Source organism: Nerophis lumbriciformis, linkage group LG06 (genome assembly GCF_033978685.3).
Source record: "Nerophis lumbriciformis linkage group LG06, RoL_Nlum_v2.1, whole genome shotgun sequence".
Taxonomy (NCBI): Eukaryota; Metazoa; Chordata; class Actinopteri; order Syngnathiformes; family Syngnathidae; genus Nerophis; species Nerophis lumbriciformis.
The window spans coordinates 23,419,282-23,439,900 of NC_084553.2; the positions used below are offsets into that span (position 1 = coordinate 23,419,282).

The 20,619-nt window shown below is 38.1% G+C and overlaps 1 protein-coding gene across 5 annotated transcripts in view; it reads left to right on the forward strand.

The window, feature by feature from the left end:
* The window catches only part of plekha7b (pleckstrin homology domain containing, family A member 7b), a 215,587-nt gene that overhangs the window by 99,833 nt on the left and 95,135 nt on the right, over nucleotides 1-20,619 (forward strand). For 3 of the 5 annotated variants that reach the window (XM_061963930.1, XM_072913356.1, XM_061963931.1), the window contains exons 5-8: nucleotides 9,281-9,383; nucleotides 16,044-16,148; nucleotides 18,665-18,737; nucleotides 19,155-19,255. In XM_061963930.1, the coding sequence (XP_061819914.1) occupies nucleotides 9,281-9,383; nucleotides 16,044-16,148; nucleotides 18,665-18,737; nucleotides 19,155-19,255 (382 nt within the window). The remainder of the gene's footprint in view (nucleotides 1-9,280; nucleotides 9,384-16,043; nucleotides 16,149-18,664; nucleotides 18,738-19,154; nucleotides 19,256-20,619) is intronic. The other 2 variants (XM_072913355.1, XM_061963932.1) reach the window with 1 other exon arrangement.

Here is a 20,619-nt window from a genome sequence, read left to right on the forward strand (position 1 = left end):
TATTTGTTATGGCTTTTGCAAACGTGCTGTAGCTGAAATTTGTTGTGTTGTGGCTTTGTGCCGTTTGCATTTGTTGAGACTTTTCTTGGCCACCATAGGTATCCGCCATTCTATGTTTTGATGACTGATGGCAATGACGCCACAGATGGGCAGACAGACTTGAGTATCAATCAATTAATCAATCCATCAAAGTTTACTTATATAGCCCTCAATCACAAATGTCTCAAAGAGACAGATCCCACATCGGGGCAAGAAAATACTCAACCAAATGAGAACAACGATAAACCTTGGAAGGGACTGCAGATGTGGGGATCGCCCCTTGGGTGACCGGTGCAATGGATGCCGAGTAGATACAGTTAAAATGTGAGAGTCGAGTCCGTAGTGGGGCCAGCAGGGGATTCTCTTGCATGTAGACACGTCGGGGCACAGAGACGTCACTAACTGATGCAAAGAGGAGTGGTCCACCCTGGGTCCCGATTTTGAACAGCTAGCACGTCCTCCATGGAAGCTGATCCGTGGTCACCTGACAACCTCTCCACACAGGAGAGGGGGGCAGAGTAGAACATAGAGCCAGCAGATCAACTGGTCTAAAAAGGGGTCTATTTAAAGGCTAGGGTATACAAATGAGTTTTAAGATGGGACTTAAATGCTTCTAATGAGATAGCATCTCTAACTGACCGGTAGGGCATTCCTGAGTACTGAAGCCCGAATAGAAAGCGCTCTAAAGCCTGCAGACTTTTTTTTCTGGTTGGGACATATGGTACAATACAATCAGCAAGATATGATGGAGCTAGATCGTCTAGTATTTTATACGTAAGTAGTAAAACCTTAAAGTCACATCTTCTCAGCTGCTGTGCAACAATTGTTTCCCAGTAAAGTCTGCAATTCTTAAATCCAATGCTTTCTTTTGTTATAGTGTCGATAAAACTGATTGATTGCCTTTAAAACGATTTTAGATCAATATGTATCTTCTGGAAGGCTAACTTGCTGAGCACAGATCCATGTAGTTGAATCGTAGGAATATAAATTGATAGACCGATGTAGTAGATGAATAATTACACCCCTAATAACTAAAGAAGTTGAACTAATGACTACTGACTGTGCCTGAAGTAAAAAAGCTACAGCTACACCTTAGTTACATAAATCACATTACAAAAAAAATGTAACTGCCAAAAAGGAGAGGACTTAAAAGGGTGCCTTGAGGAACGCCTCAGTTATGTAAATCACAAGTTTAAATGTCAATGCAAGGCTCTGCCATCGTGTTTACAGTGGTCCAAGTTCTTCTATATAACACTATATACCCACTATATAACACTCTAGTGTTTTTAGGAATTTGCTTTCGAGTATATTTTCCATTTTTTCTATTTTAAGTTTTGAAACACACTCGCCGGTTGGTATGGTGTCATTCCTGGGCTAGATTTTGCCTCCGGGCCGCTTGTTGAATAGCCGTGCCTTAAAGACTTCCTTCTGGATTACCACATAGATAACAAGCTTGTCAGGTAAACAAATGGCCTTAAAAGATTGACGTTTTATATGACCCAGTCCCCTTTATTGCAGTAGATACACATGCCCTGGAACACCAACCAATGTAAAATATTGCCCCTCTTCAGTGCACACACTACAACAAATCTCCAGGGAATCCATTCTAATGACAGTAGTGGTAACTACTTGGAGTGTTACATAAAACAGTCCCCTTCCTATGACAGGAAGCATCCCGTAAAAGATGCCGTGCAGCAAAGCACAAATAAAACAATAAAAACAACACATTTTACTGTGTTATCGGCTTTCTCCACTCCTTGGCTCACATATCTCCAACTGCAGGAAGAGCTAAAAGTGAGTGATACTTGTCCCCTCACTGAGAAAGGGAGAGGGGTCAGTGGCAGAACTATCACAGAAATTGATGTTTTCTTTTGTGAGCTTACTCAGATTTGTAAAAATAACAATTTCATGTCAGTTTACTTTTATGTTGTTAAATACATCACACAATGCTTATCACCTGACCTTAATGGGGGAATGGGGCATTTTTACTTTAAGTACCAGTAGAGTGGAAAAACAGGTTGATTTCATATGCTTAATTGTGTTTCATTGTATCGATAACCCATACCCAATTGTGTTTACAATCCGCAAAGTATGTGAAAATACCGTCTAAACAGGGCCAAACGCCACAAATTTAGTCAGCCATTTTGAATTTTCCGCTCCGATCGTCTTCAGTAATTTCCGTAGATTGACGTCACCGGAGTAACGCTTCTGCACTTTGACCATATCAGGAGATCAGTCATACTGGAAATACGCAAATGTTATAAAATCCTTATATACAACATGAACAAATATGTTTTTCTTTTTTTATAACATTCTAAGACATAATCAATTAATCAACTGATTATTCGATTACTTTATTGTCGTTGTCATAAAAACACAAGTTATACATGTCAACGAGATTTTGTTGGAGCTTAGTCTAGCGCCATAGAAAGTGCATTGATGTGCAGGTTGACAGTAGTTTTCGGTAACATTGTAAAGAAGAGGGAGATGGGGGGCAGGGGTTGCGAACAGTCAGATGTCTGAAAAGTGGTATGTTGTTGGAAAAATTATTGAGGTAGTAAAAAGTGAGGTATTAAGATGGACAGGGGAAGTAAATAGGCAGGCTGTTCATTTAGCAGTCTTACAGACAGGGGATACAAACTGTGAGACATTCTGGTGGTCCTGGCGCGAATAGATCTATAACTTCTTCCAGAGTGTAGCAGGTTGAAGAGGCCATGTGCTGGGTGGTGCCTTTCCTTCAAGATGTTGCGTACTCGCGTTAGACAGCGAGCAGTGTACATGGCACTCATCTTTGGGAGTATTTTCCCTGTAATTTTCCCCGCTGTTTTAACCACACGCTGGAGGGCCTGTTGGTTCGCTTTAGTGCAGCTCGCAAACCACACTAAAAACCCGTAGGTTAGGACACTGCTGATGGCACAATTGTAAAAGTTTGCACATTTTAGTTTCCTTAAAAAGAAAAGACGTAAATAAATATATAAAAACTCTGCTAACAATGTAGTCAATGGAGGCTCTCTATTTCGCCCACAAAACCCTTCATATAACCATCCAAAACCCGCCAACAATACTCTATACACATATCGTGACCTGAATATTAACCAAATAGTAGCGATGTTGCTATTATAAGCACTAACACAGGCAAACATTTTTTTTGCGGCGGATTGATAGCACACAGCTCAGTAGCTCTCTGCTGCTTTACTGCAAGCTGGCCCTGATGTCCTGCTGCTCCCGCATCATCGCCTCTCAGCTCGTCAAAGTTATTCTAGATTATAAATCATGCCTCTAATCTGGATTTTAGGAGGATTTAGCCATAAATCTAGAAGTTGTTCATCTGTGGCATTTAATTCATATCCGGAGATGGAACAAACACACACAACCGAAGACAGTGTCTGCAGGGAGACTTTTCCTTGTTAACCCTTCGTGTGCATCATTATTAATCCTTCATCTAAGTGGGAAGATATGGACATCCTATCAGTCATCATTGAAGTAAGAGCAGACATCGTACACAAAGTTATTGTTTTACTAACTTTGTAGTTTGTATTTCTTGTTTAGCACTTAGCAATACTGCTGCATGATGCTTAGTGTTTAGCAGAGCTTCTAAAAATAGCTATCCATCCATCCATCTTCTTCCCCTTATCCGAGGTCGGGTCGCGGGGGCAGCAGCCTAAGCAGGGAAGCCCAGACTTCCCTCTCCCCAGCCACTTTGTCCAGCTACTCCCTCTTATATTCAGGATCAAAAATATAATATTCTTGATCATCATTTTTCCCAAAGTAATCGTTGTTGGCTCTCACAAAGTATGCATTATTTGCATACTATTTTGATCATATCTATGTACTCGCAAACTTTGAAATAATTTGACCAAGGTACGTTTATAAATGAGGTAACCTCAGTATGATGAAGTACTTTGCAGCACCATTGCAAACTCACAATATATAAGGGTAAGCAAATCTCTGTTAATTGGTTCCGGACATGCCCGTGATAAATGAATTTCCCCAAAGTAGTAATCATTCATTATAAATCAATTTTATAGCTAGATAATAAACAAACTGTTTACAACCTTCTAAATAAGTTTTACAAAAATATGAAAGCCCTCTAGACATGAAATAACACCCTTCAGTCAACTTTACACTCTTTTAATCCAATGTAGTAATGTTGACTGGGGCTTAGCCAATCAGTTGCCACAATGCTGAACAGGGATTCTTGATTGGTTTGGTTACCTCTCGTGGCCAATACTACTGTAGTATTGATATTTTTAGTTTATTTATACATTTTTATGCTAGAAAATGCTTCATTTAGGTCCGAAGAAATTGTAGCGTATGCTTCAGAAAAAATAAAGTATTATTGTGAAGCCGCAATATTTGAAGCGCAGTCAAACCTGTCTATAGCAACCACTCAAGGGAAAGAATAAAATTGGCCACTGCGCCACTTTGCGCACATCTAGATTTTTTGGCCAGTATTTTAGAGATGTAATAATATGAGAATGTCATAACTAGGTAATCGTTACCGTCACAATATTATTGAATGTACTACTTATATTGACACTGAACTTTGTTGGAAAAGTTTAAATTTTTTAAGTAATAAAATAAACTGACACACTATATACTTTATTGGCAGATGAAACATGATATATTGTTCTGGCATCTTAAGTAGAGTAGTGTTTAGATATGTTTATCTTCCTGTATTTTAATTTGTAATGGTTTTAGAGTGTTTTTTTAATGATGGTTGTTGTCCACTTAACTTAAGTTTACTTCCTGTTGTGTCGTATATTTCTGAGTATAGAATGATCCCTCTGTACAGAAAATGCACAGTCTGTAGGTTCAATGTGCACAATTGAATAACGTAGTTGCTCAGACAGCAATGTGTTTATCCAAGTTTAGATTTGGGTAAGTGTCACCGGTCTGTGAGTTTATCAAAGTGCGGTTTTATGATAATTTTAATTGAAAACGGTAATTCTAACCATAGGAAGTTTTACCGTGGTTTATCATTATACCGTTATCGTTAAATCCCTAATCTATTTACACTACATTACAGTTTTATTTAGTGTCTGTAATTGGATAATATAAATAGTAATGTTGTTGGGTAGAGTTAGGACTGTGAGATGTTGTTCAGAAGTACTTGGTCTTGTAAATATGGCGATAATACGGTTTAAAAATTATAATGATAATATAATAATGTGACAGTATCAACCGAGAACTTATTGTACACCCGTTAGTGTTGTTTTTTCCTGGTGATATTGAGTTGGCCGTATTTGGAGTCTCTTGTGGGTCCGATGAATCAGTAGACAAGCATGTATTTCCTTGTGATCTACAAAATATATAATAGTGGTATTCAATTCACTTAATTTAGGATAGCCCCTTGAGATACAGCATCTCGTTTTCAAGGGGGTTCCTGGTGCTTTGGTTAAAATGTTGCATAGATTATGTTTTATAGACCATTTTCAAACTACTTCTGATTGTTTCTTGAGAATGCGGTATTTTGTGGGCGAACTTATTTATATGCCAAAACCCTCCTCCAGGCTTGGAGTCGCGCAAAATTTTTCGAGTAAACCTCTACTATATATATACAGTATATGGAGATATCTGCTGACCTAAGTAAGGCAAAATACGCCACTAATGTCTCTAATTCCAAACGACACGATCTTAGCAAATTTGGAAGAAGGCAAGATTCTTTTATAAATATCTCAGCCATGCTTCCATGGTTTATTTTCAAATTTTCCGGATTTATGGGGATCCCAAATACACAAATAGGTACGAACAAGTAGGAAAAGTCGGTTTTGCATAATAGGACCCTTTTAATATTGTGACAGTATCATACAGTGATATTTTGGATCAAATGCAGAGAATAATTTCGCCACACCTAGTGTGTGTGTGACAATCATTGGTACTTTAACTTTAACTAAAGGTAAAGGGAGATAGTTGGTGAAATGCATAGTTTATAAAAAGTAATTTTATTTGGTAACTTTTTTCCAGGTGAAAATTTCTTTAGACACCAGCAATATTAATATTGAATGTCAGTGTATTGATACATTTGCAATATTGTTGTGTTACAACAAACAACAAACTGTATATGTAATAAAAACACATTATTAGTAGTAGTAAAATTATTTGTGATGCTCATTAGTATTTTATTCTCTGTATAACTATATGCATATATAATACCAATATACTTTTTTTTTTATTACAAAATATGATGTTCCCCCCTACATTTATAATTGTTTTATATTTTAATGGTTCTATTTTCAAAGTAGTCTCACGGTTTATTTTTATTTTTGCCCTAATATTTCTTAGTAATATTTTATTTTTCTTATTTTCAGACAGATTTCTGAGGCAAAAACAGTTGGTGCTTGCAGGACAATTGCTGTGGTATGACAGCTAAATCCACTTCTTAGCGGTATTCAATTTCAAAGTGCAAGTTTGAACAGGAAGTCCCTATAATCCTCTAAATAATGTAGAACACTGTTGTATGTCATTCACATTATGATTCTGACTTCATGAGTTTACTTAAGGTATTGTGTACATTTTAGATGGCATCATTGTCCTCACGTCACCTTAGATTTATATTTGCATAACCAGTGTGCTATATAATAGAAGCATAACTGTAAATGACCAATAAGGCTGATGCAACAATGTCATACCACCACCACTACAAATCAATCCTGTATTTTTAAGGGTTATGTGTGAGGGCTCATTTAGGAACCTCCGTCTCTAGGAAACATTCTGAATTGTAATAATGTGTGATATATAGCCTGTCGGCACTCAACAGACAATGCTATTTGTTAATTAGTAAACATCACATAGTGTACTCATTTCCAACATCCTCTGACGTCATCAAGGCGATGTACAAACCCTGTTTCCATATGAGTTGGGAAATTGTGTTAGATGTAAATATAAACGGAATACAATGATTTGCAAATCTTTTTCAACCCATATTCAATTGAATGCACTACAAAGACAAGATATTTGATGTTCAAACTCATAAACTTTCTTTTATTTTTTGCAAATAATAATTAACTTAGAATTTCATGGCTGCAACGTGCCAAAGTAGTTGGGAAAGGGCATGTTCACTACTGTGTTACATGGCCTTTCCTTTTAACAACACTCAGTAAACATTTGGGAACTGAGGAGACACATTTTTTTAAGCTTCTCAGGTGGAATGATTTCTCATTCTTGCTTGATGTACAGCCATACTTGCCAACCCTCCCGGATTTTCCGGGAGACTCCCGAAATTCAGCGCCTCTCCCGAAAACCTCCCGGGACAAATTTTCTCCCGAAAATCTCCCGAAATTCAGACGGAGCTGGAGGCCACGCCCCCTCCAGCTCCATGCGGACCTGAGTGACGTGTTGACAGCCTGTTCACACGTCCGCTTTCCCACAATATAAACAGCTAATGATCGAGGGCGAGTTCTTGGTTTCTTATGTGGGTTTATTGTTAGGCAGTTTCATTAACGTCCTCCCAGCGCGGTAACAACACACAACAACAGCAGTCAAGTTTTCGTCTACAGTAAAGCAGTTCGTCTGCCGTAAACAGCAATGTTGTGACACTTTTAAACAGGACAATACTGCCATCTACTGTACATGCATATGTGACCCACCCATATTGTGTTCACATTTTTGTGTTGATTTATTTATTTTATTTTATGGTTTGAATTCATTTTTGGAGCTGCCATTACACATTTATTAGTATTTACATTGGTCAGTAGGGGGCAGTAGGGCGTTTCTTCCCAATTGAATGCTATCACCTGCAGACCGGAAGTGTCTTGTCATTCTGATGAGCGCGACCAGTCTGTGAACAATTGAAACGTCCTGTGTGCTTTTTCCTCCTGTATAACAGGTTAGTTTTGGTGAATCAACTCACTGAATAATATCCATGTGATCTTTATAAGTTTAAGTACACATTCTGATGGTGGAGCCTAACTCTAAAGTGTTTGTGAGATGTAGTTTGTATTTGTGAATGAATCCAGTGCACAGCTGCAGTAATCAATACAAAAAGGCGACGTGAGTGCGCAATGTTTATATAGGAACTTCTGATCCTAATTTAGACTCCCAAATAAAAGAGCTCCCGTTTTCTTATTGATTTTATAATGTATATTTGTATAATGTGTGTGTTCTGAAATAGTGACAGAGAATAGAACAAGGATGGACAATTCAACCCTTAACTCAACAATGAGTAGATGAGTGTTATGTGTGTGTATATGTGTAAATAAATGAACACTGAAATTCAAGTATTTCTTTTATTTATATATATATATATATATATGTAATAAAATATATATATATATATATATATAGCTAGAATTCACTGAAAGTCAAGTATTTCTTATATATATATATCTTAACCACGCCCCCCAACTTTTCCTCTTTGGTCCGGAGGACACGACGTCCACAGTTTCCAAAAACAATTTGAAATGTGGATTTCTGAAGTGTTCCTGAGTCCATGTGGTGATATGCTTTACACACTGATGTCGCTTGTTGATGCAGTAGAGCCTGAAGGATCGAAGGTCACGGCTTAGCTTCTTACGTGCAGTGATTTCTCCAGATTCTCTGAACCCTTTGATGATATTACGGACCGTAGATGGTGAAATCCCTAAATTCCTTGCAATAGCTGGTTGAGAAAGGTTTTTCTTAAACTGTTCAACAATTTGCTCACGCATTTGTTGACAAAGTGGTGACCTTTGCCCCATCCTTGTTTGTGAATGACTGAGCATTTCATGGAATCTACTTTTATACCCAATCATGGCACCCACCTGTTCCCAATTTGCCTGTTCACCTGTGGGATGTTCCAAATAAGTGTTTGATGAGCATTCCTCAACTTTATCAGTATTTATTGCCACCTTTTCCAACTTCTTTGTCACATGCTGCTGGCATCAAATTCTAAAGTTAATAATGATTATTTGCAAAAAAAAAAAAAGGTTTATCAGTTTGGACATCAAATATGTTGTCTTTGTAGCATATTCAACTGAATATGGGTTGAAAAGGATTTGCAAATCATTGTATTCCGTTTATATTTACATCTAACACAATTTCCCAACTCATATGGAAACAGGGTTTGTACTATACCACATGTGTCACACGGGTGTTTCTACTCCCAACATGTCCTCAATGTGCGCTGATGCCATGAAGTAATTGCATCATTCCTACCAGAATGTACCGGTGCTGTTTCAATGCAGATTATAAGAGGAAGTGTAAAGGAGCATGGTGTATCTGTTAATTGAGCCCCCACACCCCCTCTCTCTCTCTACTACAGTAGGATCGAGTCCTATATGTTCAATCACAGACATCCAGGTATGGTCACCGAGTCCACCAAGGCTGTGACTACAGGAGCAATGGAGGCCACCTCAGGGTCAAAGGTAGGAAAGCCTTAAAGCAGACCTTTGTGATTCTAATCTACATTAAACACACTTCCTCATTGTCTAGAGTTTTTCAACTTTTTTTCAACCAAGGCACATTTTTTTCATTGAAAAAAACGCACACGACCAGCAGAAAATATTATATATGAAATTGTGTAGCATATATATATATATATATATATATATATATATATATATATATATATATATATATAGTATTTGGAATACAAATCAAATTAACACAAAGAAAAAGTATTTTATAATCGTTCATATTTCTACTCACTCACTGTGAAACTTTGGCCTGTTTGGATGAACGCAGAGCTGATATCCTGGCAGGAATCTGAGAAAGACACACACAAAGCTTTGTCAGAATGTGTAACTACTAGGCAGTAGCCAACTAAAAACTGTCCAAAAGTAGATCAGTAAAGCTTAGCTTTAAACCACCATTTTGTCTCAGTTCAGTTAGTTCCTCCTGCACCTGTAAAGCTACCGGTATGTTCTTTTTACCAACTGATGCTAAGCTACATGGGTTCCTAACCCAGTTAATGCTTTCAGTGGAGGCTGAAGAGAAATAAATGTGTGTCTTCTCTTTGAGAGTTTTTGAATGTTTAATTATCATCTCACACAATACAGCAGTGTTAACATCTTGCCATTGTTTGGTGAGTGTGAACATTTCAAGATTGCCACTTTCCACATCTTGACAGAATTGCACATTCGAACAGAATCCATTTATTTTATCTATTTTTATTTTGGCCTTGCATTCTTGTGTTCAGTTCTTTCAGGTGATTAAGAATATATACCAGCCTTGCACACCACTCATCACTTGCAAGAAGCTTTCTCATTTGACAAACACTTTAAATTCCTCCCAAGACCTTGTCGTAGGATAACCACTGGACCTCCGTATGAAACAGCAAGGCTTTATGCTCCAATTTAGGGCTGGACAATTAATAAAATTTTGATTTAGACTTCAATAATGGCTTCTCACGATTATGAAAATATAGTAATCCACAAAAAAAAGATTAATGGGCCGCGCAATGTGTATGCAAATTCCGGAGCTTGTGACGATGAAACCGATGAGGAGCAAATTAGTGAAAAAAAGAGCATGTATATTCGAAGTTTGGGATGTCACCATGCTTTCTACTTTTTATTTGACACAGTGCTAGTATGCCTAATTCATAATTACTAAACGCAACAAAAAAGAAAGCCATATAATGGCCAATAAAACAGAATCCGCTATTAAATGCAGAATATTAGGGAAATTGACATACATGTAAGTGAAGTTGTAAAGAGAATTAACATTTGTTTTGGAAACAAATGTGTCCAGGGCCACTTATTCATCTCCAAAACACTCAATCGTCCTGTCCTAAACTAAACAATGTCGAGGTAGCCATTTGAAACAGCGACTAAATCCGAAGCTAAAGCTAGCAAGAACATTTCATAAACCCACAACACATCCCATCTTGCTGTGTTTTTGTGAACGACATCATCGATGTAACATCAATGTACAATCAGGACAGTGGTGGCAATTGAGAGGATTTCTCTTTTTCTTTTTTTAAACAGTCTAAAGTGAGTCATCTATTTACTTGTCAAGCTGAGAACAACAGCAGAGCACACTTCCTACCTTCACAATAAGAGCGCGGTGTGCCACATCCGGTCTGACTGCGCTAACAAAATAAAAGTTTTTAAAAGTATCTTACACAGGCATAATGTACTTAAAGCACTTATTGATACAATTATTATGATGCTTTAAACTAAAATACTGGTCCAAATTGTCCAAAGATATATTGCACGAATAAAGTTGAGAATTTTTGCATTTAATTAACAAACATGTTATTACATTTTATTTGAGACAAAAAGCACACACTGTATGGTGGTACTCGTGATCTTGTCCTTTCGGTTATAAACCAAAGGTCATAACCATAGGTGAGGATGGGAGCGTAGATCGACTGGTAAATTGAGAGCTTTACCTTCCAGCTCAGCTGCTTCTTTACCACTACAGTTCGATACAGTGTCCGCATTACTCAAGACGCCGCACTGATCTGCCTGTCGATCTCGCGATCCACTCTTCCCTCACTCGTGAACAAGACTCCGAGGTACAAGATCTCTTCCCCAACTCGGAGATGGCACTCCACCCTTTTCCGAGCTAGAACCATGGACTCGGACTTGGAGGTGCTGATTCTCATCCCTGTCGCTTCACACTCTGCTTCGAACCGATCCAGTGAGAGCTGAAGATCTCGGCCAGATGAAGCCATCAGGACCACATCATCTGCAAAAAGTAGAGACCTAATCCTTCAGCCATCCACCCGGATACCCTCAACGCCCTGACTGCGTCTAGAAATTCTGTCCATAAAAGTTATGAACAAAAACGGTGTCAAAAGGCAGCCTTGGCGGAGTCCAACCCTCACTGAAAACGGATTCGACTTACCCTTCCTTACCAGGAAGGGTGAGGAGTGTGATCCCACGATAGTTGGAACACACCATCCGGTTCCCCTTCTAAAAGAGAGGAACCACCACCCCGGTCTGCCAATCCAGACGTACCGCCTCCGATGTCCACGCAATGTTGCAGTTAACCAAGACAGCCCCACAGCATCCAGAGCCCTAAGGAATTCCGGGCGGATATCATCCACCCCCGCAGCCTTGCCACCAAGGATCTTTTTAACTACCTCGGCAACCTCAGCCCCAGATATAGGAGAGCCCCCCACATATTCCCCAGGCACTGCTTCTTCATAGGAAGACATGTAGGTGGGATTGAGGTCTTCAAAGTATTCCCTCCACCGATCCACAACATCCGCAGTCGAGGTCAGCAGCACACTATCTTCACCATACACGTGTTGACATTGCACTCCTTCCCCTTCTTGATGCGGCATATGGTGGTCCAGAATCGCTGGGAAGCCGTCCAGAAGTCGTTTTCCATGGCTTCCCCGAACTCCTCCCATGTCCGAGTTTTTGCCTCCGCGACCACCGAAGCCGCGCACCGCTGCCTCCGGAGTCCTATAAGCCAAAAGGACCCGATAGGCTTCTTTCTTCAGCTTGATGGCATCCCTCACTGCTTGTGTCCACCAGCGGGTTTTAGTATTACCGCTTCGACAGGCACCTCCCACCTTGCGGCCACAGCTCCAATCGGCCGCTTCGACAATAGAGGTACGGAACATGTCCACTTGGACTCAATGTCCAGCATCTCCCTCGTGACATGTTCAAAGTTCTTTCTGAGGTGGGAATTGAAACTCTCTCTGACAGGAGATTCTGCTAGACGTTCCCAGCAGACCCTCCCAAAACGTTTGGGCCTGCAAACTCTGTCCGGTATTCTCCCCCACCATCGCAACCAACTCACCACCAGGTGGTGATCGGTAGAAAGCTCCGCCCCTCTCTTCACCCGAGTGTCCAAAACATGAGACCGCAAATTCGATGACACAACTACAAAGTCTATCATGGATAAATGTTGACATAAGAGTGAACATTTAATTTAAACTTAAATGTGATGAAAACTTTTACATTCAGCACCCCATACAGCAAATTGGATTGGAAATCTTAACTTAATTCTGCAGGCAGTAATTTGCCCAGGTCTAGTCAATGTATAGGATATGCTTTGGTATAATTTTTGCATACATTTTGCTCTGCAGTCATATTCATAAACTGACTTTTGAGTGTCTGCAAAATGTTCTTGAAGCCAAACATCAACACCATTTTTTTTCAGACACTGTTGAAAAATACATTTCATAAGCAGTTTCAGTATGAAGATTCACCAGTCACAACATTAGGTATACCTGCCAACTCTCAGATGTTTACAAAGCTGCATAAAAAACTGCTTTTACCAGCATTTATTTCACTGCATTCCACAATTAGGCGAGAATGATAATGTATCCTACTTTATCTTGTATGTCAGAAAACCAAGAAGTAAGGTCGCTGTCTTTCAGCAGCAGTTTAGCAGTTAATTCAACTTCGTACTGGCCGATGTTGACAAAATAGTTCCCTGTAAAATTTAGTGGACAAATAAACACGGAAATATTTTTATCATGTAGAAATCAGAGCAGGTAGTTGGGCATGGAACCAGAAGGAAAGACACAGGCAGCAGCCACGAGCAGAGAACAAGGGCCCTGCAAACAAAGAGCATGTACATTAATAGGACACTCACATAGTTACGTCCGTCCATGTGTGACCAAAAAAGACTCTAAAACACTGCGTTTAGAAGCATTCAAAACTGTGTCAAAGCTCACACCCAAATGTATAAACCTTATAATTTGATGCTTTGGCATTGTTTAACATGGGTATCCAACATTGTAATATTTATAAGTTAGTAAAATGGAAATTAAGATAAATTGCCATGAAACAACCTACAGATTGTTTTCTTTTTCTAATTAGACTCAATGTTCCTTTTGTTTTTTTCTCCTTTTTCTTCTCATCTGGATGACTAAATGCTAATATTGATAACGTGATTTATTAAACTTTAAGGACTCTATCTCATTCTGATTAATGACCAAGTTTTTTAGCATAATGAAATTGGATTGCAACACAGCATTAGGCACATCTTGTGGACCTGCTTTATTGACAGTGCTTTTTACATACTAAAACAAATATGTTACTAATTAAAGGTCACACATTCGGAAGACAGGACTTCATTTAATAAAAAAAAAACATAAAAAAACATCACATGTATCCAGCACCTTTTCTAGGTGTTTTAGGAAATTGTAACACAACTTCAATAATATGTCTCTTATGAAATCTTTATTTAATATTATAAAATAATTTGTATGTATTCATTGCCTTTTAAAACTATTTGAAAGTGCTACAACGTAGATAAAAAACGATTAGTTTAAAGATTATAAAACAGTGTGAATTAAACATGGAGGCAGATCTATTCAATTGTCGGCCTGCGGGCCACATCCGGCCCGGCAAAGCTTTTCATTTGGCCCGCAGAACCTCACCTAAATAATCTTGATGGAACCGTTAAATCAAGGGTTGATCATGTATGCAGTACTCTCTTCACCCCGCAGGGGGAAACTGCGATGCACATGTGTCACAATGAAGCAGCAGTGGGGTGAATAGAAGGGGACTACTCATTCAACCCTGGAAAAAAACATCTAAATAAATTGCAAAAATATGACTTGTAACAACGACTAGACAACAAAGTTTGATTGTTCTACCCAGAGCTAGTGCTTGAGACGGACACATTGATCCAGACAAGCAGCAACAATGGTACAAATCCCAGTGTGTAAGCTTCATCACGAAACTTGGTCAAACATTTGGAAGTAGATAGAATTTGTGCAAAAATATATTTAGTTTGTTTTGTATTGATATTGCTGACTTCATGACGTCTTTTGTATTCTTCGTCATGTTTTTTTTTTTTATTCAATACAATTTGATTCAGTTCTTTATTTAAAGTAGGTACAGCACACATTAATAAACATATATGTAAGATGTCAGGTTTTAGCCAAAGGCAGGTTTTTTGTCTGAGTAATAATCAAACCTCTTTAATAAATTTGACCAGTAGAGGGCAACAACGCTAATAGTGATAAGTCACATACAATGGTTGGTGTGTGAATGTTGTGTAATTTCTACATGTGTAAACATTTGTAAATTATTGTGTGAATATATTACCACTAAACCTTCTATTTTATTTATGTAAAATACACAATGGAGATTATTTATGTAAAATACACAATGGACGTTATACTTTTGTTATGTTTATTTCATGTTTATATTTTCAGTCTTACAGACCTAAATGAAGGAAGAAGTGTTAAGAAATAAAACTAAGGAAGAACAATAATTGAAAAGAAAGAACATCAATGCTCAGCAAAAGCTGGAGCTTCTTTTTCTTCATACTGGAAACTAGCTGCACACACTGGAAACGAGTAGCGAGGGCACAACAATTAATTTATTGACAATGCAGTGGGAAAGCCAATTCATTTACTTTGCAATTAAGTAACCGCAGTCTCAAAGAAATATAACCTGCGGAGACACTTTCTGATGAAACATCCAAATTTCGATGTCCGGCCCCTGACCCCTTGGGCTCTTGAAACTGCGGCCCACTTCATAATGTAGTTGAATAACCCTGTTTTACGGCCTTTGGAAAATAGATCTTTCTGAGACATAATAGAATTAAAGATGACACAACACTTTGGATAAAACACAAACTCTAAAAAAAATAATACAAAAAAGATACTTGACAGTCACTTTAGTGTAGTCTGGTTTGCATTCACAAAATTTTGGCAATTGATTCTTTCACTTCAGCATTTGCATACATTTCTGCCTCAATTGGTACTAGACAACTTTGTTTATGTCATTAATTAAGCATTGTCATTAGTTCTGTCACTTGTATTGACCTAAAAGCCAAATATGTGTATTTGTCTATGCCATTCATATGTGTTATTCCAGGTGTATAATGGCAAGTCTTTCTGCAGAAAAACAAAAAACAATTTAATTCCAGAGACTATTATGTGTATGTATGTAGATTATTATGAGACAATGACCTTGTCTGAAAATAAACACCTGTTTTTAAATGGGTGTGCACATCCTTGGGATTGACAGTTTGGTATTTTCACATGTCGTTGTGAGACAATGCAATTGTATCTGTTTCTTTTTTTAACATCTTTTCAAAAGGTACGTGCGGTGTTTTTCTATTGTTAGCAGAATAACCTCATTTATCTTCATTTGTCCTTGCAGGGATCCAGAGGTTCAAGCAAATGTCACAGTTTTGGCAAGAGGGATCAAGCTATTAAACGAAACCTCAACATCCCCGTGGTAGTGAGAGGCTGGCTGTATAAACAGGTGACCTTTTTGATATAACAACTTGCTTTTGTTATAAGTCAACACAGCAGCTTCTTAATGAGGGATACATTAATCCTAAATAATTGTAGTCTCTTTCTGACAGGATCAACTTTTAACATCACAAACGTATACATCATTTATAACAAGTTGGGAGAAGAGTCACAAGACTGTTTGTTTAGAGTGTACAAAACACACATGCAAAAAGATAGTTAAAGGGGCCTTATCTTGCCGGCCATTGACCAATCACAACACAGTAGGCGGGGTCGAGGAGAAGGTTATGGAATCCGAGCATGTTGACCAAGAGACTGAGCTTGATCTACTGAAGGTTTGGTGTATTAAAACACGTACAAACTTGATAGCACACGTAAAGCTGATCTACTAATCTCGTGCACAGAGGATTGTGTCTCTTAAGTGCAACCCATTTAATTTGTCTGTCTTCATGAATATGCAGCATATATGATGATTATTAGAACGCCCACAATACTGAGAGGAGGAGATGCAAATATAATCATTTAGCACATGTGATTTATCAAGACCAAATCTTTTTTCGGACCGCTGTTTTGCGTCTATATTATAACATGTTTAATATGTGCGTGCAAACGGGCACAGTTATGCACAAATAGCTGTGAGAAAGGAAGCCATCATGCTGCAAAGACAGACAATGGATAGAGAATCCTCCGTCCTACGTTTGTGTGTCAACATATTTGGACTTTCAGAAATAAAAATATTAGACTTATAGTCTATTCTGTAATATAATTGTATAGCTGCTGGATAACTTAAGGGGCTGATGAAAACCAATGCCAATTGTTGTGGTATTTGCTGGTTTTTTTTAAATGTTATATTATTAATGCATCTACTGCAGTTGTACTGTACTCTACTCAACTGGATTCTTGCATTGCATGCATTTCTGGAAAATTCCAGATGCACCATCAACATCAACACATCCGGTGTGCTAAAAATAGTTGATGTTGTCAAAAAAGGTGAGAAAGGGTGGCGTGTGCTGCAAATTCCACAACATAAAAAAGCACTGGTTCAGTTCAATTCAGTTCAGTTCAGTTTATTTCGAACATGCATACAATACAATTACAATGTCATGCATCACATATTTCCACTTGTTTCATTACAGGACGTCCGAAAAGGAGTAGGAAGAAGCAGATCTTATTTAATTCTACCCTTTTCATATCATAGCAGTTTTATACCATTTCTTTGTTCTCTGTTTGTAACAGAACAGTGAAATAAGTAAATATACCTGAAGTAAGTAAACAAATATTAAATACATAAATAATAATTATCTCTCTTTTTTTTTGTGTGTGAAAAGGTTCAATATATTTATGGTAATAATTTTTCTTTGTACTTTGAACACTTGTAGTTTGAACAGTTTCTTAAACTTAGTCATATTAGTGCTTTGTTTGACTTTTTTGCTTAATCCATTCCAGAATTGAATTCCACATGCTGATATGCTAAAGGTCTTAAGTGTTGTACGTTCATACAAATGTTTAAAATAAAATGTTTCCTCGAAGGTTATATTTCTCCTCTTGTGTTGAGAATAATTATTGTACATTCTTGGGCAGCAGGTTATAGTTTGCCTTGTACATCATTTTAGCTGTTTGCAAATGCACCTGTCCACCTATTGAATTTCAATATTTTTGATTCAATAAATAAAGGGTTTTATGTTCTCTATATCCAACATTACGAATCATTCTTATTAAACTTTTTTGTAACACCGGTTTGGACCATATGCTGTCATGAATGTGGAGGAAAATGTGCGTCTCCTTAAATAGGGCGACTCGCACCACTTTTGCACTTCTTATCAATTTTACACGCATACTTTGTGTATCACCCACAACACAGCTAATAGTACACAACATTGTTTAGTTCGCACACACTGTTTAGTGCGTGTTATTTGGATCTTAGTTGATCAGTTGTTGGTATTCTGTTTAGTATCCTACTAACCTCAACCTACTAATTGTGAAAGACAAATTATCAAATGTAATGATATAAGACAATAAATAAAGATTGTTTAAACAACACCCACTCTTAAACATAACTTGGATAGAGTTGCAAACAGTAACATATTTCGGTCCCACCCTTTTGTGTCAATCATTCTGACAAGCTTCACCTACGGTGGATGTAGGAAGTGACTTTAGTAGTCACATGGTTAAGCCCCCTTCCTTTTTGACACCCAATGATGCTCATTGATTGGTGTAGGTGAGAGGCCCCGCTCCTTTTATCACACCTACAATCCACCATTCCCCTTTTTCAATCGGTGTAGTCATATACCACTACTGATTATCAGGAGCATATATAGGGTATTTTATTTAAAAATAACTTACTAATGGGGTTCCAGTGTTGCTATGAAAGCTGCTGAAAAGAGAGGAATTTGGCCCCTTTACTAACATTTTGCAAAATATTCTTCTTGTAATGATAAATAGTACATATATATGTTAAATGTCAAACACAATTTATTGTGTTGTTGTCTTTCTAACCATAATGTTATTTTTCCTTGTGACTTCCAGGACAGCTCTGGAATGCGACTGTGGAAACGAAAGTGGTTTGTGTTGTCCGACTTCTGCTTGTTTTACTACAAAGGTGAGCATAAAATGGTGGCTTTAGCAAAATACTTAATGTTATAACGTGAGGCAGATATTCAAGCACTTGTCTGCTGCTTTAATTAGACTTACAGACATTTTTTACCTCATCATTTTCTTCTTTTCTGCTCAACCACTACTTTGTTGAGAATGTGTGGCGATGTTATCATGGCATCTGCCCCTCTCTTCCATTATTTATGCAGAATAAAAGATAAATCAAAGGCCTCCTCCTAGCGCCACATGGCCTCGCTCATACTGTTGTCAACCATGAATTACGCCTCACTAACTTTTCCCCGCGACTCGTAAATCCTGGGTCACTTGTAAACATCGTAAAACATTTTGGAAAAACTCCAGATTTTCTGGGTGTTTTGGGCCCAATCACTGACGTCTGTTTGTGTGTGTTATGTTTTTGCTCCAGATAGCCGCGAGGAGACGGTCCTTGGTAGCATTCCTCTGCCCAGTTACCTCATCTCACAAGTTGCACCAGAAGACCACATAAACCGCAAATATGCTTTCAAGGTAACAATGTTCTTTCGTCGTAACAAGTGCGGTGTTCATGAATTATGATTACATCATGGCTGAATTTTTTAAGATTATAGGTTATCTCCATCCATCTATCTGCCTGTTTACCTAGATAGATAGATAGATAGATAGTACTTTATTGATTCCTTCAGGAGAGTTCCCTCAAAATTAAAAGGAGAGGTTTACCTGTCTGTGTATCAATCTAATGGTTCTGCCAAATTGGCAATTTGGATCACAAAGATGAAGCAAATGGAGAAGGGTAGCAACCCTGATGTGATCCAAGCACTTAAAAGTTTTGTGAAAGCCCACATAAAAGTGGTATTTTCTTTTTATAATTTGACAGATAGTTTATAGACTTTAGTTATTTTTTGGATATTTAAGGACATTTTGTGTTCTGTTTGTGCTGAATACAATCTTGTTATGTCGTTATAACTTTATAGACAACGTGTTTGTGGCTGATGTAATTTACTGATTTGTTATGGAAAAAAAATAACTGTTTTGTTTACTATCTTTCTACAAAACCCAAAACCATTGAAGTTGGCACGTTGTGTAATTTGTAAATAAAAACAGAATACAATGATTTGCAAATCATTTTCAACTTATATTCAATTGAATAGACTGAATGTTCGACCTGAGAAACAAAATTTGTTTTTGCAAATAATCATTAACATTGCAAATAATCATTAACATTGCAAAAAAGTTGGCACAGGGGCATTTTTACCACTGTGTTACATGGCCTTTCCTTTTAACAACACTCAGTAAACGTTTGGGAACTGAGGAGACACATTTTTTAAGCTTCTCAGGTGGAATCCTTTCCCATTCTTGCTTGATGTACAGCTTAAGTTGTTCAACAGTCCGGGGGTCTCCGTTGTGGTATTTTAGGCTTCATAATGCGCCACACATTTTCAATGAGAGACAGGTCTGGCCTACAGGCAGGCCAGTCTAGTACCTGCACTCTTTTACTATGAAGCCACGCTGTTGTAACACGTGACTTGGCATTGTCTTGCTGAAATAAGCAGGGGCGTCCATGATAACGTCGCTTGGATGGCAACATATGTTGCTCCAAAACCTGTATGTACCTTTCAGCATTCATGGTGTCTTCACAGATGTGTAAGTTACCCATGCCTTGGGCACTAATACACCCCCATACCATCACAGATGCTGGTTTTTGAACTTTGCGGCTATAACAATCCGGATGGTTCTTTTCCTCTTTAGTTCGGAGGACCTGACATCCACAGTTTCCAAAAACAATTTGAAATGTGGACTCGTCAGACCACCCTTTTCCACTTTGCATCAGTCAATCTTAGATGAACTCGGGCCTAGCGAAGCCGGCAGCGTTTCTGGGTGTTGTTGATAAATGG